This window comes from Larus michahellis, chromosome 1 (assembly GCF_964199755.1).
Source record: "Larus michahellis chromosome 1, bLarMic1.1, whole genome shotgun sequence".
Classification (NCBI taxonomy): Eukaryota; Metazoa; Chordata; class Aves; order Charadriiformes; family Laridae; genus Larus; species Larus michahellis.
The window spans coordinates 88,645,117-88,671,313 of record NC_133896.1 but is presented as its reverse complement, the minus strand read 5'-3'; the positions used below and the strand labels follow the sequence as shown (position 1 = coordinate 88,671,313).

The following is a 26,197-nucleotide window of genomic DNA, read 5'->3' as shown; positions in this document are numbered from 1 at the left end:
ACGGTGAACCCACACATCCCACAGCTGGACAGCTTGTCCAGAAGGATGCTTTGAGGGACAGTATCAAAAGCCTACTAAAATCCAGAGAAAATACATCTACTGCCTTCCCTTCATCCACTAGACAGGTGACCTTATCATAGAAGGATATCAAATTAGTTAAACAGGACTCTCCTTTTGTGAACCCATGTTGACTGTGCCCGATGATTGCATTATTCTTTAAATGCCTTTCAATAGTTCCCAGTGTAAGACATTTGAGGCAGCTCCCTCTATGAGCAAATATATTGCTGCATTCTACATAAAATTTACTTTGTAGATGGAGAAGTGGTATTTTTTAGCCCAGTATTATCTTTAACCCTTATGAATACAGTTGGATACCAAGAGTAAGCAAGTTATCTTTCTGTAATACATAGTCGAGTACACACAAGTTTTCCCCTCACCTAAAAATCTCTGTTTAGCTCCAATCCGTTGCTGACTTTTCATCTATCTGTAGTGATGCAGATCTCTATAGATGTACATTTATGCATTCTGCTATAGACGGTCTGAATGGCACCTCTTTTTCAAGCCTCACCCACAGAGGCTCCTAAAATAGTGGATCTGAGATGCTGTAAATAACTTGTACTTTATTTTCTCCATTAAAAAGGACAGATAGCTTATAAATTTAAGATTGGACCATAGGTCTAAAGAACATAGCTAACTTTTCCCCTTCAACCTCTTTCATTCCTTCACCCTTGATTACAGTTCATATTTTGGTTAACTGGCCAATATTCTTAAGGCAAGATTTTATAACTTCTATCTAACGTTTTTTAATTGCTGTTGGGACGACATGGCAACATAAGCAAGCAGACAATTGGCATTATAACAACAAGAGACACTTAGTCACTGATCGTGACAACTTACCAGGCTGTTAGAAATAGCTAATAAGGAAAGAAAAATAGATTCAACTGAATTTCTCTAAATTTAACTCCCCTCAAAACAAAAGTATCGGATCACAGCCAGTAAGATAAAGTATACTAATATTACTCCAATCTGGTAATGAAATTTGTCAAAAGAAAGGAAACTATAATGTAATCAGAACTGTGTCAGGTCCATGCTGATATGTTCTCCTCAGACCCAAATAACAGTGGTAAACAGTCTCTTTCATTCTAACTACAGTGTTTTATAAGAATACCATGCATTTTCATGCAGAATATTTTTAATAAACTTGTCCTACAGAGTTTATATTTTTAACGCTGCTACTCCTCTTGGAGACATTTGGGGGTGTGATGTTATATATTCAGCAAAGATTTAAATTTGCATAAGATTTGCCTGAGTTAAACAAGGAGAGCTGTCCAGTGATAAACACGCAAGACAATTTTTCCTGAGTACTCGTGGATTATCAGTACCCTGGATTATCCGTGGAAAAATATACTCCATTAAAATCCTGTCTTGAGCCAACGGCAGGGGATGGGGTGGGTAGCTGTGTGTCAGAGAAAGCAGCATTTCCACCCATGGAGGCCAGAACAAGTAAGTTATACCTTCCTGCAGAAGTAAAGGTATTGGCAGCAGAGCGAGGAACAGAAGGGGCTATTTCCACCACCATTATCCTTACAGGGCAACATATGTAATAAAAACAATAGGAAGGGTACTATAAACTACCTGAATTAATTACTACTTTGCCCTGTCTACCATATCACAGCTTCACACATTGGGAAGGACATGAGGAATTCCTGCAGTCTGGACAGAAGAACTTGAGCTGCCACCTGCTGCTATTGCTACTTATTATACATATCACAACTTCCTGCTTTATATTAGCATGAACCAAAATTACTTCAGCCCAGTTATTTGCTTTTTAAGGTGAGTAACAAAGTGAACTTCCCAACCCACGCTAGAGGAACTGAGAGTTTATCACAGGTATGATCTACATTTTCCCTCCATGCCAACACTGGGATTTCTTTCACAATGCAGTGAAGCCTGAGTTTTCCCTGAAAACACTAGGAGCACCACAACTTCTCCTGGGCTGCACATATACCCTCTACAGAAAGTTAAAACAAGAAGTCCTTCCTTCTAGAAGGTCGTGCTAAAAGTGTGGCTGCATCTCTCATCATTTTTATATATGCTACCTCTGACCTTGACACATTCTGATATTCCTGTTCCTACAGATACGTATAGATTTGCAAAGATTTTAAAACTGGCCAACAGAATACCATGTATTAAAATCCGAAGTGCTGACACAGAGTGAAACTGGGAATTGACTATATAGATAAGAATCAAATTAGTCAGAACTTAGATAAGATACAGTTATCAATTGATGCACAAAACCTCCACATCTAAGTAACAAATCTATTTTCTTGTACTACTTCAAATACCAATCACAAGGGAAAAAAACAACAAACCAACCCTGTCTAGAGCAGAATGCCTTTGTCTTGCGAGGAAGAAGCTCATCTCAGCATCATTCAGCCAATTCCCTTTTATGTTTTAAAACACTGAACCATTGAGACAAAAGGAATGGGAGGGAGAGAAGAAACAAGAAACGCCATGAAACTACCCTGCACTGTTCTCTTAGCTTCACTCGAAGACAAAGCCAGGATGTATTGTCTGTCGGTATCGGAGAAATGAACTATCATTAGTTCTGTCACCTGCACTCTCAAAAAATTCGTCAGATTTATTTTCCTGAACTAGGAGTTCTGCAGCAATCTTGAGAGAACAAAAACAAATTATGGCATTCTTGGGTTATGAAATTTTCAGTGACAAAGATGCAGCCTCCTGTTTACAAATGTTTTTATAGTAAGGATCTGTTATTTAATATTCGAGGAAACAATCTCAGTATAAAAATCATATGGCCAAGGGAAAATTCAAAACTTTAATCTCACATTAATAATAGCACTATAGTATGTTCAGACAGAAAAATATCTAAGAATCTATCTTACTTTTCACTATTTACATTGTTTTGTTACTGTTTCCCAGCTTGGGCAATAAATAGTTCAGGCTGTTGTATCAGCAGAATTCAATGACAGAAACCTCTGTACTTTTCCTGTAACACATTTCATCTGTTATCTCAGGGTACTTCACCTAGGTCAGTATTATTGTCTCCGTTTTAGTGATGAAAAAAAATCGAGATTTAGAGGTAAAATAATGTTGTCAGGGCTAGACTGTTGTGCAGGTGGAAACGCAAGCCAGACTTCTTACTTCCAGCGTCTCCTTCATGTGACTGACTGACCTCATCTCATCTGTTGACGCAGAGTCACATCTGAGTTGCCTAATTTTTAGGTTAGATTTTAATGATCAGACCAGGACGCCTCCATGACGAGGGGCGAAAGAGGTGAAGTGTAAAACAGAGGGAATCGCAGCTGCGGTCTCTGCAATGAAGGTGGTGCAGGTGCTAGAATGGATGGTCGGGCAGTTTGGCTCTGGGTACATTTTCCAGTGCACTTCAGAGCACTGCTTTCTTCCAGTTTAAGTGGTAAATAAACGAGCAGATAAAACCACTTGCCTGGAAAAATGTAAACATCCTTATCTGATGTTCTTGGTCAGGCAATGAGAACTGGACAAACTCCCCATGGCTCAAGCTATAACAGGATGAATATTGCTCACACTCACCTTAATACTTCAGTTCTAGGTGGGTCCTCAGCTCAAGCCCATGAGCTGCAAGAGCTGAGTAATCAAGATAACTTCCTCCCAGAAAGGGAAATTAACTTTTTTTCCTCCTGTCAACAGTGCTACCTATTTTCACTCACAAACTGCCCAAGCTTGCCGTGGTGAGCCAGATGGACCAAAGACTCGTCACTCACTAATTCCACACTATCGTTTTACTCCATGTGGGGCTTTTTTTTGTCTCCTTCCTTTTTTCCAATTTGTCCAAAGAGCAAGCTGGTGCACATTCTTATTCACCTTTAATTAACAAGCTGAAAAGACATTTTTCTGGCAATGCCTGACCTTTAAGCACTTTGTATGAATTTATCGATACCAGCAGAAACAATAATTTAAAAGGTTATTTTATGAGCACTGAATAGTTTATGGCAGCACTTTTGTCAAGATAAATGAGTTTCTTATTTCTACATTTACAGCTCTAAGCATTTTAATAAAAAAGGTCCATGAAAGTCAAAGATTACTCCAAATCTCTCCTCTATCCAAGTCTACTTCGGCTTTTCTGGTGACCCCCTGAAACACCTACAATGTGGAGGGAGCACTGAAATGTGCAGCGATGGGGGAAAGTGAAGAGCCAAGTTTCAGTTAGCCTCAGAATTGTTTTGATTTGATTGCATGCATTTAAGCCAGATTTACTATCTTTATATGAGAATTTTATTTTATTTTTTTTTCGAAAAAACCAAATGCATCAGGTGTATTTCCTGCTGTCTAACTCACTAAACTTCACATCCAGCAGCACTTCTTATCCCAGGCAAACATCTGAATGCTCATGACTCCTTGCTAACTCCCACCTCACATACCAGGCCCAGCGGTGGATTGGAACAGGAACCTCAGCCACTGCATCACCCACTGTAGGAGTTAATGGCTAATGAACGCATATGGCTGCAACACAAACCCCTGTCTTCAGTGACCTATACAGAGCAGACAGGTATCTGGCATGTCAGGGACACCTCTTTTGCTTGAGCAATGCCCTCAGACAGGAACTTCAGCAGGCCCACTGTGTCAGTGACCTGCAATCTCAGTTGTTGGGTAAATGTCATCCAGTAGCACGCTCCAAAGGGTCACATTTCAAATTGCAAAAACAGGTGAAGAGATGCAAATGAAATAATCTTTTTCGGTGGCCAGTGTACTCACTAAGAAAATAACAATGATAAGAATTTGAAAAAAAAAGAAAACCAACCCAAAAGCCCCAGAACAGGAGGACACAGTTGCATTAGAAGACCAAAAAAAGCAGTTCCTCCCATGTAACGAAAATAAAATGAAAAATTTAGAAGATATTGCCAAGTGCAGTTAAAAAAGAAAATAATTTCTCACCCTCAATTCTTCTATTAATACCCAATAGCACTGTAATTATTTGCTACAGTTTTTCCTATGCTTCTCCTGCATTAAATCAACACCATCCCTAGATCAAGGCTCTAAAAGAGAACTGAGGGTACAAGTATGGGGACAGTGGCAAGTAGGAGACATAAAAAGTGAAACAAAGAAGTATGGTACAGATAGAGAATAAGAATTCAAAGGCTGAAGGCTAGAGATGGTTCAAAGATAAGAGGATGCTGAAGCAGAAACAAGGATGAGATTTACATTGCCCATGATCAGACTAAGGGCCTACTGTCGATTATGTTATGCCTTCTTTAGTCGATGCCCGAGTTTTTAAATCCATGACCTACGCGCATTTGTGATTTTAGTAAACTTCTGCATTTCAGCCCTGAATGAATACATATCTATATATATATCTCTACAGATATGTATCTCTGCTTTATTAAAAGATACTTACATTTTACTCTGTTTGGGTAAATATATTTGTCAGACCATTGCTACGTTTGTTTTGAATTACAAATTCCTTTCCCCCCTCATTTGGATGTACTAACAAACACTTAAGGACCTGTTCATACAATTCATTATCCACACAAACCCATTGTGGAGCTTGGGTACGTGAGCAGTTTAGGATTAGATCACAGACATAAAATTGTTAGGGGACACAACTCTCCTCCCATTCCAGAATTACACCAGTACAGATAAAATCACTGAAGTCAATCACTGAAGAGAATCAGACTCAATGAGTAGCAGAAGGTTAAATAGCCACATAGTTTCAAAAGCCTTTCACTACAGCATGTTACCAAAATAGTAAACTCTGGAACATATGGGTTTGTTATATCTTAGCAGAACAGTTCAATTATTTGAGTTCAACTGACACCACATTGCTGTATTATTTGCAAACTATTTTATACTGACATCAATACTGCAGCACAAATATTGTGTTCCTACAACGTATTATAGAAACACTAATCTTTTTCTTTTTAACGTACATATGCATCTCTCTAAGATCTAGGTCTTCTTCATGTTGCAAATCAGACACCTAAGCTATTAAAAAAATGTTTTTGTCTGTTATGTGTTCAATATTGGCAACAACAGTTTTACAGAATGGATTTTTAATGTGGTAGTGACAGGGGAACAGATTGCTATGGCAACAGCAAAGATGAAAATTCTTAACCTGAATGGATCGTCACTGAAGTAATTGCAGGGTTTTTTTACCCATTCTACATCCATTTTACAACTTGAATGCTGCATTCAACCTTGAGCTTGCTTTATATAAATGCCAAGCGCTATATGCAACCTCCAAGTTCATCTGACAAAACTTGCGGCACCTTACCTCAATAATCCAGGATAGCTGCTGTCCTCTAGCTAACCTAAACACCCGAATGCTATTCTTTTTCCACATACTCCACTAGTAAGGGAACTGCACGTTTGGAAATAACTTTGAGGCTCCTGCAAGACGTGTATGCATACATATTTTTTTCTTGCCTTCTAGACTTAACTTCTACAAAGATCCACGGAAAACATTCTTCATTTTCAAAGTACGGTGAAATCACCGTGCATAGTATGTCTAGTAATCTGGTGGAATAATGGCGTATTTCAGTTTCACACTCAGATTGTATCCCACAGAGACTGTACTTCAGACGCATATTTTGTGTAACCAGTAATTTAATTAGAATCTCACAGAAATGTAAAGATTTCTCTCCCAGCTTTTAAAAGTGTTTGTTTTCCCCAATTCCTTTCTCTCTACTCAGAGTTCATCAATCACGCTCTTTTGTGCACGTTTATTATTGTTATGAAGTAGACAATCAGAAACAAAACAAGTCCTGTTGCTTTTTTAAAATATCGGTATTTTTGAAACCATCCTTTCTACGGGCACTAAAAATACCATTTAAACCAACCCTCATTATAGCCAATTAATGATGTCTCAAACTATGCCAGATGCCTTTGCACTGAAACAGCCTACAATTGCTGTCACTGCCCATTACAAGGCCCAGTACCCAGATAGCAACAAGCAGCAGGATGCAAGGTGCCACCTTAAATTCCAAATTTGCTTTGAAAACCACAGTGTGACCAAATTCTTAATTGCTGCTGAGGTATTCCTACTCAACCCTTTCACCACCACTCACCTGCAAGGAAACCCACAGTGGTATCAAAGCTCATGAGGGTATCAGAGGAGCATATGCAGAGATAACGCAAACAGTTTTCTGCTTTTACCACGTCTCTTAAGCTTTTCAGAGCACCATCTCATTTATCTCTGCTTTTACCAGAGCTCTCTGACTTTTCAGACCACTGTCTCTACTTCTTACCACTTGCACATTCCCATCTGGGTAAACTCAAAAATACAAATTCTGTTTGAACACACTGCGGGTATGTATTCAGGCAAAGGAAAAACATGATGAATAAAGTTCATGAGTTTTCCTGGTTTAGAAATCCCACTGGTTACTTATGCAAGAGGATAGACAGCTGTGCTGAATACCTGTTCTTAAACACAGCTTATTTTATTTACACATTATTTTATTTACTGGTTAGTATTTTTTAAGGCACCCTTATGTTTATCAAAGGAAATAGTCGTGATTTTTCCACAGTCATTAGACCACATTCTAAATTTAGGGCGGGGGGGGGAGGGGGGTAGAAAGTTTGGCTACGTGAACTGCATTAGCATGCACATATCTGTTCTGTGATTTGAAGTTTTATTCAGAAATCGTATTCAATTAAGTCTCCACCTCCTGCACAAATGAGTATAGTCTCACCGAGTTGCAACACCACCACTCAGCAGCTGTGATCACACCTATAGTCACTTTTGAATCAGCTCAGCTGATTCATAAAAGATTTGCTGTTTAACTACTAAACTGTTCCTGGTTGATGTTATTTTTAATGACTAATGTCTTCAAATTACTTATTCTCTCATCACAGTCTGCAGAAATATTTCCGAGTAAAGGGAAAAATGCATGCACAGCGTGTCGCACAAAGCAGTTTCTAGCCTCACCCTTAAGAGAGTTCAAGCATGAGTGAAAATCTTCACCAGAGGCTCAGCAGCTGCTAAAGTACTACTGCTTACCCCAGTTGCAGGACATGAGGATTAGGGTATGGGAAGACAAGGCAGGGGGAGGAAAAACAAAGGAGGAAATGACCATCATTCCTTAGTGATTTAGGAATCCTCACCTATGAGAATGGCCCATGCAGTTTATTAGCAGCTACTGAAAAATTAAGATCATCTTCCAAATCATTCCACCTTAGCACTTAGAGGGCTCAGAGCTACTTTTGCAGTTCTTGCTCTGAGTTTTTATTATGCATTCTTTAGTCGCTCTGAAGAACTGGAAAACATGAGGGAAGTGACAGCCTGAGATGATCTAATTGCTCGCTGCCACACAGTCCCTTTTGTCAGGACCTGAGCTGAGCTAATTCAGCTTGCTAACCAGGATAAAGAAAGTTTTCTGCTAGCTGAATTAGCTTAGGAAAGTATCCAACAGGCAACAGAATAAAGGCTAAGGAAAAAGCCACTTTTCTTAGCTGGCGGGGGAGGGAGGGGAAGACAAAGACCACAAAGGCAGGGGAACAGAAAAATGGAATGATGGTTCCAACATTTTTGGAGAAAGGAAGCTATTAAATCAGTTCAGCCATAATAACTGGATGTTGTTACCAAAAGCAACTTCCCTGAGCGTAGAACTTGGGGAAGGAACATGAAGGCTTTGCCTGAATTCCATATAAAGCGTGTATAAATATGACTGATTCTAAAATTCTACTGTTAACATAATGTTAGAAAAAAGGAAGCAATAACTTTCCCAGGAAATGTTAATTCAAATGTGCAGAACATCCCATAAGCTTGCGTTATTTTTTTTTTAGGCAGACTACTCAGCAATATTGAGCCACTTACCCATCAACAAAACCCAGTGGAAAATACTGCTTTAGTACAGTATGGCTGAATTACCGTTGCTATTGAATTCTTAGCTTTGGTATTCCGCAGTTGTAGTATTGCAGCTGTGAAAAATTATTGCAGATATTGCTATGTGGGTGCCACCTTCTAATTAAAAGAAAATACCAAAATACAGCAGCACCTTATTTAGTTTTGGATGGTAATAAACTCTACAGTATTCACTTACAAATGTAATTGATTCTTTGATGAGCCAAATAAAAAGACTGTTCTTTTATGTTGACTTGTTCAGACAGTAACAGGATTTGGCAAATTTATGCTCATATAAATAAATTCATAAATATATATGTAAGATACATATATATACACTACATGTATGTGAATACATGAACATACACTTCAGAACCTATAACAATATATTACACATAATATTTTTCCAGAGTTGTAAACATATCAAAGTGAGCACTAGTGTTTCCTTACAATGACAGATCCAGGAAATTTTAGAGTTAGTAAGTAGAAAATCTCCTCTTCTTCCTGAGATGCTACGTTAATATTAGTGCTCGCAGAACCAGCCTTGTAAACACTAAAGTCAGCAAAGGTTCCTTTGTTTCCAAGCCTAGAAATTTTATCTGTTTCTGGAGTGCAGAAATTATAAGAAGAAAATCGGAATAAAATCAAACCACAACTCTGGTCTACTATCTAGCCCGTGTGACTATCTCTGGCTCCTACTTAGGATGTCCCAGATAGACCTGGATACTGGGACATCTTCCAAGGTCCTAGTAGGCTGAGTTTCAGAAAAAGCCCCAACGTGCCCCTGTCTGACTTCAGCTAAAGAATTCAAAATCATCTTTTCACCACCCCCTCCACCCAGCTGCTGTCAAGCATTAAAGACAGTAAAATCCTCATGTGCTTCAGATTTAACATTAATATTTTTGGACACCTGAAGGTTTGCTTCTCGGCAAGCCCAGAAACATCACCTTTGAGGTGTCAACAACTCACTGCCTAGAACTGAATCCACAAACGCATGAAGGTATTGCATGGTACAATGTCCAGCTCTTACGCGTCTTACTGCAGTTCTTCATTAGGCATCCACGTTTCCCTGTGTAGAGTATCCAAAGAGTGTGACGAGGTTCCTTGGGAAGAAATTTGCAAACCAGCACTCTAGGGCAGAAGATAGATGACTAGATAGATGTTCTCCATGGGAATGTTTTACTGCATTACTGACCCCAGGCCTTGGTACTTTGCTCTGAAAGAGAAGACCTGCTTCATTCCCATTGGGATTCACCTCCCTGAGCTCCCTCCTGAAGACTAATCTGTGTTCAACCACTTTCATTCAAAACACACTCCCAGAAACCTGTGCCACCTTGTTATTCAACCCTGTTAACATGACAGCAGTTCTTACAATGCCCCAGTCCAAACATTTTGGTGCGTAGGGAATATGTGAAGTAGAAATAGAGGCATTTATGGATTTCACCTGGGTCCAAACTTGAAAGCTACTGAGCAGAGTTTGAGGATCTAAGTTTTGAACTCCGGACAGCTAGGTGCACTTCAACACTGAAGTAATTCCAAAGATCTAGTCTAAATCTCTTTTGCTAGAAATTAAAGACATAAGGAGAAAATATGTCCCATGTTTTCAGTTTGCATACTTTGCAAATTAGACAGCACAATGATAACGTCTTCATGAAGGCAGAACCATGAACCTTTATGAGTCTTAGCTCAGTTCAATGAAGGTCTGTGCATGTATCCATATGGAGATAACTGCAAAGATCAGGACTTCAACCCAGTCATTCCCAGAGCCAAAAGGGGAAAAACTGTATCTTAAATCCAAAATAATTGCCAGAGGGATACAAAGAGAAAATTACTACCTGAGATGTCTATTAATTTTTTAGACTGACTGGCTTTTACTCAAACTGGGTTATTTATATCATGCCATCAGCTCAAAAAGTAAAACATTGGTAAGGGATGCTGCTCAGATTTTCAGTTAATCTTCTAATTGCAGACATGAAAGTTCTGTATAATCTACACCCTGACACTGTAAACTGAAAAATCATAAAAATTAGGATGAACAGGTCACAAAGATGGGTTTTTTAAAAATTAAAAGTTCCTTTTCAAAGAAAATGTAATAAAATAATACCATACTAAGCTTATTTACAGTATTTTATTAGGAAAATGGTTAGATACATGCTGGTGATGTAATCTTGTAGATTAACTCTGCTGGTATGAATCTAGCTTCACAATACTTGACTTCTGTGGAGATATTCCAAATTGACACATTTGAAAATGCTCATAAAATTTGTTGAGTAATACTTTGTTATTAACAAGACTTACGCATTTAAATTAATTGAGGACATCATGTATATCAAGACATAGGTTAATTCTGGTGCTATGTAATAACTTATAAATTCAGAAAGAACTTCTGGACTCAGGCTAGAGGAAACAGAGTTTGTACTCATACTCCGCAAGACTTGAAAAAAAAGTGTAAACACTTTGAGCCATAACAGTGGTGGTTCAAAGCCACTTACTCTGGCTTTAAAGCCCACATTAAGAACACGGATATAGCAGAAACCTGAAGCTTTTTATCTTCTCACACTTATTAGAGAGGTTGGGCTTTTCCAGCAACACTAACAAATGCAGTGTCTTATTTTCCATATAACAAGAAACGTTAAAAAGTAAAACAAGTCGACAGAATATAGATTATTGGCTTATATTTTAAGAAGACAAGTGCAAGGGAAAATTAATATAGTAATGTTTCACTGTGAAGAAAACATTGTGAAATCAGCGAATAGAGTGATGTGATTTTATTAGAGCAAGTGCTAATTAATTACCACATACAGTCTTCTAAAATCATACCCCATAGTAATCCCTGCAAATTTCTACAATATTCTCATTACTGTTATGCTAAGATAGCTGTCCTTTTAAAAATATTTTAGTGTACTGATCCTTTAAAGAGAAATTAACATATTAAACTAAACAAGGCTGACTTGTGTTTTTATTTTACACCCGTAAGGACAGTAAAGATTTAAAGTAAGATCCTCAAATCATCACTACCACTTCAGCAAACTACAGGAAACACAATGTTACTTAAATCTTAACAAAGCTGTTATGTAGTTTCTGGTATTACCTATTCAGTCACTGCTAGTTCAGTGATCTTGCATGTAAAAATGAACTTATCTCCAATACAGCCAGCCTCATTGTTTGATTCAGTGAGGGATGCAACAATCAAATTGTTTGTAATATCACAATCCATCACCACACGTGCAAATTTGATGACACAGTCACTGAACTGGGGTCTTAATAAAATCAAACATGAGAAATAGGCTAAACAGAGGTCTATTATAAGGATCTCACTGAGGAAAAAAACAAAAACCAACCATAGTTGTACCCATTAATTAAATGTCTTGTATAAAAGCAGTAGGGACATGTTCTTGCTTTCACTGGTCAAATCTCCAAGGACAATATTTGGCCAAAGAATTAGAATAATCAAAAAGATTAAGACCCCAGCACAGAAAAGCAGGTAAATACAAATCCAGTTACAAGCACATGATTAATCCTACTGAAGACATGTGAATTACATACACGTTAAACTCAGGGTTATGCTCAAGTGAAGGATAAACTTGAACCTGTTTTCTGAAATTATTGATATTGAAACCTGATTGTAAGATTAACAAAAAGAATTTTGGTTTGTCTTACCTTGCCTGGTACCTGTCTTATTTTAAAAGGGTCTATGTTTCAGTTTTCATAATGATAAAAATCCAAGTCCAATGCAAGTCTTTCTACTCAGAGGGCAAAAACGTGACTCAAGACTACAGCGCACCGTCTGCACAAGAATTATCTGCACTGAAGGAACATCAAGCCCAAGTGTGATTTAAAAGCAGTCAAAGAAGAAACAGGCTCACGATAAATAAAAGTTAGTAACTAGTCTTTTCCCACCCATACACACATATATGAGTATCAAAAACACACGATATAGCTGTTAACAGGAATCCGCCAACACTCTGTCCTTGTCACTGATGGAAATTGAAATATATCTGTCTTGCCATTCAGCTATTCTCTAAATTTAGAGATGAACAAATTTGGTTAAATTTGGATCAGATCACTTTCTGACTCACATTATCCTACAAGTTAGCAATCCTTCACACGTCACACAAAAAAGGCCGCTGAATGTAATACACAATCTCTTACCTTTTTGAGGCACTGCACATAGTCAAAGCAAGGAATACAAAAATACATCATTAAACAACAGGAAACCATACAAACAATTCTGACATAAGCAGCAGAACAGTGCTTATGTGTTGAAATATGCATTCAGAGAGCCAAATCTTTAAGCAGTGGAAACTCACATAACTCCATCATTTTGAGCACAACTCTCTAGATTCCTAGGCAGTGAGGGTCTGCCCTTCCGTATAGGAATATCTCCACAGACAGATTTTTTTTTTCTCTCTCTGTCACATACACAAACACTTTTAATTGCTTATTGTGTAGCAATTTAACTTGAATTTTTATAAAATGGCTGTGATGTGAAGAAAAGATAACAACTAAACCCTAACATCAATAAGTGCTAATAAATATTAATATAACATAAGCACCACTTTTATTGCAATGTGAAACCAGTTTATTATCCACAGATGAAATCAAATTGCTGCCTTTATTACTGTCAGGAATGACTTCTAAGATATTTCTATTTACTACTTGAGTATTCATCAGCACACTGTATTTACAGCTTCTAGTCTCTCTCTCTTCCTCCCTCTTCCCTCCCCATTTATACATAAAATAATTTAAGAGCAGTATTTTCTGGTACAGTTTTCCAATTAATTTAAACAAAGGCACAAATGCACATTATGAGATTAGTAGCAGACCAATTGCCGAATCCTGATACAGTTAGAACACCAACAGGAAATCTTATCATGCTTGTATTTGCAATATGAATATTGAAAGAAGATAAATACAGAGTTTGCAGTCTGGTATCAAACACTCAAATTCCTGCAAATTATTCAACTACCCCACAAACTCTGTGGATAATGAAAAAACCCCACCTTTTGACGATAAACAGAACTAAGACATTTGGCGATATTCCAGAGCCTTTCATTTCCTAAAGTGGTGCCTTTTATTAAAGTAACACTACATGTAGAGTAAGTGGATGGTTTTATGCATCCTGTAATTTAGAAAACCTAAGAGATGATTTCCCCACCCCCAAAGTTGATCATCTTGAATTATTACAAACTGCATTTCAAGTTTGAATCACACAGCCCTCAAATTTTCTATCCATCCCCTCGCATTCTTGCTCCCCCATTTTAAATAGAAGTAACGTGAAAATTCTGACGTTTTCAAGAATGCTTGCCTGGTAATTTCTGTGAGACACAGACAGCCTCCAATTACAATGAAATAGCTACAGTGTATTACCATTTTTAGAGCATTCTTTGGTTTTCTGAAGTGAATCAAAGCTCTCCATGGGAGCTACTCTGATTAGTGTCAAAACAATAATGTGCTATAAACTCTCACCATTAGAACAAGGGACTCGGAACTTTGTTTACACAGATGATGTAAAAATATATGTATAAAAATACCACAGAAACTTCCATAGGGGGACTGCCTATATACGCCTATATTTAGGACTATCCTTATTAGGAACTTAAAGCAGCTCCCAGGAAAAGGCATCAAATTCAGGCAAATATTTTCCCTCCTTTAACCTGGTCTCTCTTGTTTGGTTTTCTATATACAGGCTAATTAATTACTTCTGGCTATAAGGACCTAGATATACAAACAGGCTGAGAGCTCTGTCATTTTTCTGCAGTATCAGGAATCATTGCCAAAACAAAAGCTGTTTTAGTAAATTTCCTTCCACTCCTGTTCCTCTGTAGAGACTCTTCGCAGAAACTTGCAGGAGGAAAACCCATTCCATGAATACTGAAGTAGCACACCCATTCCTACATCCCACTTCGCATCAATCTGCAGAGAGGACTTTAGTGACACAAAGGTTGCAGGGGACTGACCATATTACAGTCTCCAAAACTGGAACTTGCTGTTGTTTCCTGGTCATTTAAGTTCTTTCAGCGTGGTGTTTGTTTGCCAGTCCTCACAGAAGCAAATTTGGAAAGGTTGCTCCTACATTCTTACAACAAAGCGTCCGACAGTCGGTGTGAGTCCACTTCTGCTTATCCTTTCCTGCTGAATACTCCACTGCCTTCACTGGAAATTTTTGGCTAAGTAAGGAATACCATGTTGGGCCTAATCAGGTTTCATTCATTCACTGAGAGTCTTTATTTAGTCTTTGGTACCAGTGAGTGTTTGACCCTATTGTAGACCAAATGAAAATGCAGACTGAGAAAAGCAGAAATCCACGCACTTTAGATGTATTGACCATATACGTATGTCTGGGATATTTAAAAGGAAGCCATTTATAATCAGGAAGCATAAGTGCTTATTCTGAATCTGACATTTAAATATCCCATCAACAGCAACCAGCATTGCAAAACGGTTTAATTAACCTGAAAGGATGTAATTTTATGCTATTTAGCAAGAAATACAAATTTTAAAGTGCTTTTATGCGGTATATATCAGAGTAGGAAGGCCAAATCCTGCTCTTAGCTACCCATATTTAAATATGGAGTAAATTCATGTGCCTCCCTTAATAAATCTGCAACTAAGATGGTGTAAATATAAGCAGAATCTGACATGCATACTCTGTAATCCATTTCCTAAAATTACCATGCTTTTTACAACATTCTAATGGTAGAGTTAAAAGTTAGTAAAGCCTCAATGACAGATCACTGGATGGTGTCGGGGGCTGTGAATCCTTGGGGTTCCCCCTCTCTTTGTCTTTTTCTTTATTATTCTTTTTAATTTAACTTGGATGAGCCACCTCTCCTCTTCTATATCTACAAATATCTCCTGAAGATAACTTGCCTTAGAGATAGCAAAGGATGATCCGTGAGACTGAATATGGGATATTCAGTCCCCTCAATCCTTTGAGGTCCAAAACTAAAATAATCCAATGTCTTTGTCCTACTCATAACTTGCCTTAAAGCTATCAAAGGATGATCCAGGAGACTGAATATGTGATACTGAATCCTTTGAGGTCCACAGCTAAAATAATCCAATGTCTTTGTCCTACTCATTCTCACAGTGTGGCTTCTGAAAGCCTGAGAGGTGTGGTCCACTGGACAAAATGTAGGGCTGTGATGGATGAATCTGGGCTCTCTCTTGCTGTGTGGCCCCAGAAGTCACTTGATCTCTCTGCACTCTGATTCCCCCCCAAATTTTGTCTTTCCTGCTTGCATTATATGATCTCCAACAGGTATGCCTTCAGTGCCTGCCACGGAGACCAAACAAGATGGCTAATCAAGTAGTTAATATGCTAATAAGACTCTGCTTCAACTCTCTGCTCTATGAGGGCATCTGTGAGTCCGCAGGCAAGACACTTGGGTCCAGGTACCACAAGCAGAATTTCCAATGGGATGTACGACAGGGAATACTTCAGAGTATCCCAGTCTCTACCTCTGCCTGTCATAATCTCTGCAAAGTTTTTGACGCAAAATTTCCTATCTATGCTACTGTTCTTCACAGCAGCTCAAGTGCAATCCTAGAGAAGGATTTTGGTTCTTAGGAGCTCTTAGAGCAGGTTCCTCTAACACTGTCTAGTAGAACCATACTTCAGAATTCCTCTGTCTACAATAGCTTTGGTTTATGAACCCACAGGCGTGACGGCATGGGCAGTACCACAACTATCTCATCCTTGGGCCTTCCTGTTCAAAATCTTCCTGCCACAGGCTTTCTGCGTAGTTCTCTCCTGCATTGTTATTTGTAATAGAACACTGTTACCACACCAAGTTTCCCTCACAAACCGGCGGAGGCAGACAGCTCTGAGTGCTAATTTGGCCCCAGCAGGAGACCCAGCCCCTGTTCCACGTTTGAGGAGATTATAAAAAACAGCACAATTTCAGGAAAGTCGGTAGGAACTGTCACCCACACAGAGCAATCATTGCTCTGTTCCTCCAGGAGAGACATCCAGAAACCAGCACAGTGCCAGATAAAATGAGGCTCAAGTAAGCCCTCAACAAAACTCTTCAGTATCTTGAAATTCACAAGTCATTACTGATCAACCCATACCTGGAGAAAGATATGACTGGTGTGACGGTAAGACCAGAAGCCATGGACTCCAGAAACGCAACAATTTTTTTGGTACATTTCTGATGCCAACAAGACTGCCGATGCTCCTGTAGATTGCCAAAATGACCATGGTAGTCACAATCCATAATGTAACATCTTCGTTTTTCCCTTTTCCTAGGCCTATATGGAGCCTCTGGATCTTTATTTTGCATCCTTCCCTGTGCTCACTAGTTGTAATTTCTGCCTGCGTCTTGGCACACCGAGATCAATGTGGATGCTGAAGACTGAGCAGCAGATCAAGAAGTATCAGGCAGATGGGTAAAGAGCTGTGGCAAGAGCTAAAACGGGCTGTAGCAAGCTCCACGGACTTGTGGGACAGTTCTTGTTCCCAAGGATGATGTGTGCAGCATGGACATGTCTGAGGCATTCTCAAAATGACCGAAAAGGCCAATAGAGGGATCCTGCCTAAGGCAACCCTTGGGAGCTTCCTGTGAAGAAGCATAAATGGATCCTTTATTTCTCAATTTTCCAACAGCAAAATGTGGAATAATAGCACCTTAGTCATAATAACTCCGTATTGTGAGGATAAATTAACTATTGCCGTGTTCTTAGATTCTGTGGTAACACAGATCATAGAAAAAAGCTATATATAGCCATAGATAAATACATCTATAAATAAAACCTCTAAGTACTACTGGAATACAAATAATAAATAAAAGCCAAAAAGACTTAGTCATACATGCAGGTGGATTTCCAATTATGGAGGAAGCACTTTTACAGAGAGCAGAGTGGAGCACATTAGGTGGGATGGTGAAGAGAAAGGTAATAAATCATTCTACAAATAAATTATTCTGAAGAATGGCCATCACAAGCAGAGGTATGTTCTTAAACTTCTGGAATGCAGGTTTTTTTGAGTAAATTGAATATACAGATAGCTAAGAAGTATATATGAGCATCCTCCTACAGGTATAAAAGCCACTTTTTCCTGAAAAAAAAAATGGATACCCGTATAGCCTGCTCAATCTAAACACGGATACAAGTAGTTCTTTGAGCTGTGGAGTTAATGAAGCATTTGCGGAGAACAGTTTACTATCTTGCCAAGAATTTATAGCACTATAAATCCTCATACTGTGTTTTACTTTGAAATAACCTCCCTGAATAGACAAGCCCCAGGACGCAACAGCACATGTGCGTGGGGAAGCTTGCCAAATTTTTCTCCAGCTGACCCAGGGAATACACGTGTGGGAAGGAAAGCACAGAGAAGAGCAGGAGGCAGATTTTATGCCGTTGCTTGTGGAGTCCTGATGGACGGGGAATCAGTGCCTTGCTAAGATGTTTTCTAAGAGACGCATAGAGGAATAGGGGACAGAGCATCACACCAGGATCACAGATAAGACACAGCTCTTTTATTACAGCAGTATCCAAATGTTCCTGCACCTAATATCTACTTTGTACTTCAGAAGCCTCTTGGACTTACGAGAGGTGACCAGTGCACATACAGCACATGACAGGTACACGCAGAGAATACTGTTTATGTGGACAATGCGAGAGCCAGTTCTGGCAGCACTCTCACTCCAGGGTCATTGGTAAGTTTAAAGCCAGCAACACTGGGCTGCGCGGAAATAGCTAAGCTCGCTGCAAACAACATCTCTCTGGAACTGGAGAAGTTGGAGCTGCCTGAGAGGCAAATATTACCTTGAGCAGTACCCGTGTACTGCTTCCAGGACACTGACTACCTCTGCAGAGCCACTCTGTGCCACGTTTCTGTGGAGCAACTTTGTGTGTCTGTATCATGGTGCTTCATGGCCCGGTGCAGATAGGCCCTTCCAGTGCTTTTTTCCTCTCACTGCAGCTCCTGAAAAGCAGCCGAGTGGTCTGACAGCTGTATTCCCCCTCTCTTTGCCTGTTCTCCCAATAGTTGGCTGATCCAACTGTCTTTCAAACAGCCAAAAGGCTTTCTGCTTTCCTCAAACTAGGTTCTGGGATGCCTGCTGGCCCTCAGCTTTGCTATTTAGAAGAGAATGAGGAGGTAGCAGAGGGGCATTTTCTTTACCCAGTACATTGTTCCAGCACAGCAGATGGGACTTTGTCCTTCAGCAAAGCAACATCAGATCCTGCTTTCAGTCAGGAAATGGTGGCTAGGATAGGAAACAGCAAATACCACATAAATACAATTACAATAAAAATATAATTTGAGAGGCTTATATTAAAATCTCTTTATACTGAGAGTACTTTGTAGGTACAGACGTGCTGATATCCTACAACTATCCAGTAGCTCTAGGGCATTCTCTACACAGAACAGCAATAGCTATTCTCTGAAGGCAGAGCACTCCTAGCATGTATACAGCATATGCCAGCAAAATTCAGCTTATGACAGCAAAATTCTGCTTTTGCCAATGTAACTTGCTCCAGATCATCCAAATGAAGCTCTAAGCTTCATTTTTCTAAGCAGGAGAAAGAGCTACACTCATGCACGTACACGTTCGTCAATGTAACTCCATCAGTCATGTCTTCATACACTGGATTGACACTGAAAGGCTGCCAAGGGATACTGTAGACGTAGTGCTAGTTTCTGAAGCTCATGATTTCCAATGCTTACAGACTTCAATCTTTATTAATATCGCAATGCTTCCTGCTTCTAATAAAACATATGATAAATATCTAAACAATCCTCTAGAATGTTATGCATGTAATTACTTAGATACTTTTTTCAATGCAGATATGGCTTCCATTACAGTCAACAACGTTTCAAAATCACTTTAAAAATCTGCTAGGTAAACAACAGCCTAAAATGAAAGTGCTGACATGCAGCTGCCCAAATGAAAATTGTGTAACAACTTACATTTAATCCTATCTATATTTGAAAGTTCTGTATTTATAGTGTTTGATGCCCTATTTTTTCTGCTGAGTTTCATTTAGCATTTCATTCTTCCTGCTAGATACCACTTGAGATGACCGCATACACATCCTGATCCCCTTAAATGCTTTTGAGCAGAAACCACTGTTCAGAAACTCATAACATTACATTTCATGCCCTTGCCCTTTCCCTCACTTTGCAGATGCAGAGGAATAGGCTACACTACACCAGTAATCTCATTTACTACTATCAGCTTGCCACCTTAACCCAGTTTGCAGAAGGCTGTCATTATCCTCCATCTCACAAACTTCATATGTTTCAACAGAAAAAAATACTTCTCTGAGCTATAACAATGCCACACAAAAAAAGAAGATAAAATAAATGCTTATTAATAGATGTCAACAATGAAATTTTCCTCCGACACTACAATCCTAGTAACTAAGGTGTTACTGCTATTGATTTGCAACCACCACTCCGGGAACAATCAAGAATACTGAGCATGAAGCAAGAATAGATTTTTTTTACATTGGACCAGAAAAAGAAACCTTGCAAACCAAATTTCATTTGGGTAGAGGAGTGATAATTAACATGCAATCCAGCACTAAACTTCTTGACAGCTTAGGACCAAAGGTCAGCTTGCATTTTTTTTACATTTACAATTCAGTATTTCTAATTGTTTTTATCTATGCCTGCTGACTATTCTCAAAAGATGAAACCACTATAGCCCTCTGCTTCAGAAACTTGCCATTGCTCAGCTTCTTCTTCCATAAATTACTAACATAATCAGAGATACTAAATCACAAAACTACAGTTGTTGAAAATTTGCAACGTGCAGACATTTCTAAAGAGAAACTCTGGACCTCTTCGTCTATCAAAACCAAGGCAAACCCCAAATGCTGAACAATATTCCCATGCCATTCCAATAATAGCAAGCTTCTGCTCAAAACGAAGCTGTTCTTTGCAAGAAAAGTTGTGATGCCAGGGCAAATACGGTTTCAGGTTTGAGAGAACACAGAACAGAAACACGTGCACAAGCTCCAGCAGGTTGCAATACACCGCTGACCGCAGCACATCTGAGGACGTGCAAGGTGGAAGTGGGACCAGTTTGCCCTTTTGGAAAGGTACATGGGAAGCACTATGGATAATTCAACAGCACACCAGTTTACCAGATTAGAAAGTCTTTTCCTCTAACAACACTTGCACAAGTTACAAGTTTGCAGCTAACTGTTGTAACCTGCACTGTTCTCCAGCCCCTGGGACTGTTATTTCACTATTCAGGCTAAATACATCAAATGTTACTTCAAGCTTCTTCCTTCACTGTTTTGATTCTTTTCTTCCTATGCCTCCTGACAGTGACAGTAAAAGATAGTCCTTCACAAAATGATAGACCATTGAAATATTGAAACTTTATCATTTATATAGTTATGTTCCAGGATTCCAAGAAATATCTACTGAAATAGCTTCAAGTATCTTTTTCAATAAAGCATAAACAACACCTTCAATAAAGGAAATTACCCAGCATGAATACAGAAAAGAGATTCAAAACCAAATTCCACACACAGCTGCTTTAGTGCAACAGCTAAAGACAATGCCATTTCCCCAGAAAAAGTGACAGGACAATTTGGCTCCTCAAGTGGTTGGATGTGCTTTCCCATTTGTTAGCAGACGCAGTAGGTGATGGTCATTCCCTCTCCGGTGTTTAAGAAGGAACTTCTTGGGTATTAAAAAGCCTCACAGATTCCAACATAAGCCTGATTTACAAACGTCTTCAGGTACAGTTCTTCTTTGCTGATTTTTAGAGATTCACATCCTGAGCTTGTGAAGGGGAATTAAGGTACAAAAAACAGACTGCCACAGCTTCTATGTGCAGAAAGCAGAAAAGAAATCCACATCTCCAATGTTAGCAATAATAGTTTATACTCCCTTTTCCGAAGGGAAGGCTTTGACACTTTCTACACATTTTAACTTCATTAGCATAATTTCCCTCTCCTGACACACACCATTCCTGGAGTAAAAACTTCTTTTGTGGCTGTTAACGGACTACATGAAACGATGTGTCTGGCAAACAGCACCCCCTCCTCTTTTGCCCTCCTTTCTCTAATTCAATAAATTTATTTCATATTTAGACTACTGTGAACATAAGCATTAAACATACACATACATAAACACCTGGACCTGGAAGCAACAGCCTGCCACCCTGCCTGCTCCCATAGAGTTTGTGCTTTTGCTCCCTCTGCCTAAGTGAGAGAAGGTACCGGCACCACACCACGGGTGCTTGAAAGGACGGCACAGCCAGGACACCCTCCATCCCCACGAGTAGTATCCAAGCTCACAACGTGGCAACCAACATTTCTTTACAGATACCTTGTTGGTTTTAAGAAATGTTTCTTAATCAAAAAAGCTACCTTAATCACAAAAGGTGGTTAAGTTATTCCTAATCACAAAAGGTGGGCAACTGAGGGCAAGCAACGAGAAGCAGCCAACTCCCCCTCCACTCACCGCACCTTTCCTCGATCAGGGCCCGCGTCCCGCCCACGCCGGCAGGGGTGAGGGGACCTGCCTGTCCCCCAAACCCACCGGACACCCGCAGTCCCGCCCTTCAGCCCCGCTCCCCTGCCTGCTCTCCACCTCCTCTGCCCCAGGCACGGCTAGGGAGTCCCCGTACCCCCTCACTCGCGGTGGGGCGGAGGGTCCCTGCAGCACCAGAGGGAGAAGCCCTTCCCCTTTCAGGGCAGCCGGGCGAGCTTCCGTACCCCGAGCGCACTTGGACGAAGTAGCAGGTCTCCCCTCCCCTCGCCCCGACACCACACCGCCCCCCCCGCCAGCCACCAGCACCCGCCCCTCCCCGCCCCGTCGGGGCGCCGGCCCCGCCCCGCCCGCCCCCCTCGGCGGCGGCTGCTGCGGCTGCGGAGCCCGCAGCGCGCCGCCCCCCGTCCTCTCTCCCTCCCTCCCTCCCTCCCTCCCTCCTTCCCTCCTTCCCTGCCTCCCGCCGTTACCTGGGCGTTGGAGCCGACGTCGGTCGGCCGGCGGGCGCCGAGCGGCTTGGCCGTGGTCTGCAGGTTGATGGGGGCGCTCTGCGGGGGCTCCACGCCCGCGGCGCTGCAGCCCAGCCCGCCGTTGAGGTGCGCCGTCACCATCGCGATGGGAGCCTTGGCCGGCAGGACGGAGATGGACAGGCTCTGCCCGGGGCTGCCGCTGGGGCTCCCGCCGCCGCCGGGTGCCTTGAGGAGCGCCGGGACGCCGCCGGGCTTAGCGCTGCCGCTGGCGCCGCTGCCCACCAGCAGGGCCGCGGGGCAGCTCCGCACCGCCAGCTTCTGCCGGGGGAGAGAAGGGGAGAGAGAAGCGGCACCGTCAGCCGCCGGGCTGCAGCCGGACCCCGGCCCCCGCCGCCGCCGCTCGGCACCCCGGCCCGGCTGGAGCTGCCCTGCCGGGCTCGGCCCTGCCGACACGGATTTGGGTTTACTTCCTTTTACGGTTTTCTCCTTGGAAGGGACAGGCGGGAAGGGAAGGGGAAAGGCTGGGCTTCCCCCGCTCCCTCGGGGACTCGCGGTTTCACTCGGGTTGGTTTTTTCCTTTGGTATCTGTTTATGCCCGTAACTAATGATCTTGGTATAGGTCTAGATAATACTCAGCTCTAACTAATAATAAAAGGCCTTTAGACGTAAAGAACGTTCTTTTCAACTTTCTCTTCCATCAGTCCGAAAATCTACACCTGCTCGCCTCACCCCAGCGCTTCCTTACTTCTCTTCTTTCACCCTGACTTACTTCGGACTCTTTTTTTTTGTTGTTGTTGTTTCTTCTTTAACAACTTTCCCCCCCCCCCCCCTCACAAACTTTCACTGTTTTTCCAGTGTTTTGGTTTTGGGGTGGGATTTTTTTTTTTTTTTTGTTTCAAGCGAAGTTTTCTCCACGGCACCCATTTTAACTCGCAGTTCTCTGTTTTTCTTAACAGTTGTACTTTTAAATTGCTACAGAGTGGCTGTTCTGTCCTCTGTAATAGGAACACATTGATTATGACCTATTTGCAGTATCTCTTACAAGACTTGAGATTTCTGTAGGCACTCTGAAATTGCCATATGGTGAATGCCAGTGTCTGCATAAAATGCTCGCTTTTGAAAAGAAAAAAACTTTTATAAAGTTGTTGCATTTCAAATTATCTCAGAAGCTGTTCTTACATGGGGAAAAAATGTCCTGGTTCGAGCCTCTTTTGATACTTCGAAGCATTAAACATCTCATTTTTACAAGAGTTGACATCAAAGGTACTTAATCCTGCAAAGACTTCTGCCCATGTTTAACTTTATTCGCTGACTGGTCCTATGGCTTCCGTGCAATTGCATCTAATGCGAACCCTTTCAGGAAATTTCACCGCCTGTCTAGGTCTGCTGCTGTACTATTAAAAAAGTCATTAAGAATTTTGTTGTCAACTTTGCCTGTTTAAAATACAGTGTGTGTGTGTATATATATGAAAGGAGGTATGAAAACCTCCTTAGGGGGTGTGTGTGTGTATATATATATACACACACACACTGTATTTTAAACATACGCGTGTGTGTGTATAAAGTCACAGCCGTGCTTAGTTCTTTCTAGAATCAAGGCTGAAAATCTTATTTCTGGGCATAAAGTAGAAGCCTTGTAGTACAAAACTAACTGACTTTTAAGAAGGTAACTTCCTTCTTACCTTTAAATCCATTATATACTTTAAGGCTGTAAAGCCTTACTTGTCAAATATGTTTGCTCTAGGAACTGTAGTTCTTGTGTTTATGTGAAATAGCAAGCATGCACTTTATCAGAGATAGCTGCTGCATATTTTAATGTAAAGAAATTACTCTTTTAATGTCAGCATTATTCTAGTAATCATGACTTCATATAAATTGTTTTAAGTTTGTTTACTTGTGCCTTTACCTTTCATTCTTCATTATCCTAACATCCCAAGGAAGCATAGGCGTTATTTTCCTTAAACTATACTGTTGCACGTCATAGATGTTTTGAAGAGGAAATAACTTTTCTTTCAGTACAGAAATACACCTATCTGTTAGTTTAAAAGTACTCAAGTGAAAGCCAAGAAGCTCAGGTGTGTTTTATGTAGGTAGGAGAAGTTGCTTATGACAAAATTCTATAGAACTCCTATTTTTCTGTTTGGTTGTTGTGCAGTTTTCCCCTGGTGTTCCTTGTACTGTTATGTTGCTACAGATGCAAAACGACTGCATGTAGGAGAGCTGAACACTACCTCTTCCCAACTCTACTGAAAACCTCCTTGTGCAGCGCCTTATTAACCTGTACAATAATACAAAGCTTTCGGATTAAGAGTTCAGCTTGTGACTATATTTTTGTTTTGATTTCTGTCATGTGAAAGACTTCCAAAGCTCACAGACTGTCAGAAAATGCTGGACTTGGTTTCAGTGCTGTAAATCCATTACCTAACTGGAGTTAGTCCAGGAGTGATATCCAAGCTCTGCTACAGACAACCAGAGGTTTGCTGCTGACGTCAGCACCAGGGTTTCTTTTTTTGTGGAACTAAGAGCATTCATGATCCCTGATAGGTCATTGTATTGAAATATATTTTAATGTCTGTCCTCAGAAATGTGAGTATTTTGATTACGGGATGAAAAACTTCTTACAGAAATACTGTTACTGTACTGATTTCAAGATTTTCACTTAAATACGACTTCTAATATGTAGTATTCTAACGGTATTAGTACAGCTTTACTTTTCTCTCAGGGAGTTCCGCAACAAAAAACATCCAAGCAAATAAAACTCCATGATCCCATACAATACTTAGTAGCTGGGTGGAAAAGTCAAGTATATAAGCAGAAGTAGATTATGACTCTCCTGACACAATTCAATAGCATGTAATTGTTTTTTGTCTTGTTCCAAAGGAGGAAATCGTACCAAGAAGTACAAAAGCAGCAAATGATGCAAACAAACAAACAAAAAACTTCATGACTCAAACTACTATCCAGCCTGTTTCCACTATTCTTCTATATGCATTAACAGTGAGTTTTGTATGTCTTTGTATGTGATGAGTATTTTCCTAATAAACTGACAAAGCTGTCTATTCAGATGTATGCGACAAAAAAAGCTAAGGAAGTAAGGGTTACTGCTTGTTTCAGTCTAATTTCAGATAAATATTAAAATCAAACATTCATCTAATGGAAAACCTTCGTTTTCATTTAGGTTTTGCGGCTTTTCTAAGTAAATACAGGGGGGGAAAAATGTGTCCCTGTGATAGGCTTGGAAGGACCAACTGGCCCATGCCAGTGACCTCCCCACAGAGCAATGCTATGCTAAATTTATTTAAATAACTGCAAATTTTAGAAACTAAATATGGAAGCATATACAAAGGATCAGGTGCTCAAGATTAGCTTCCAAAAGAGAGTTACAGAAAAATTGTCTGTCTGGGGAAAAGAAGCTACAGTATCTCT

The 26,197-nt window shown here is 40.3% G+C and overlaps 1 protein-coding gene across 4 annotated transcripts in view; it reads right to left on the bottom strand.

The window, feature by feature from the left end:
• PHF21B (PHD finger protein 21B) overlaps window positions 1–26,197 on the bottom strand; it is a 167,903-nt gene that overhangs the window by 42,515 nt on the left and 99,191 nt on the right. For 2 of the 4 annotated variants that reach the window (XM_074590589.1, XM_074590601.1), the window contains one exon: window positions 22,772–23,089. The exons of the other annotated variants lie outside the window; for them this stretch is intronic. In XM_074590589.1, coding sequence (XP_074446690.1) covers window positions 22,772–23,089 — 318 coding nt within the window. The remainder of the gene's footprint in view (window positions 1–22,771; window positions 23,090–26,197) is intronic. 4 annotated transcript variants of the gene reach the window in all.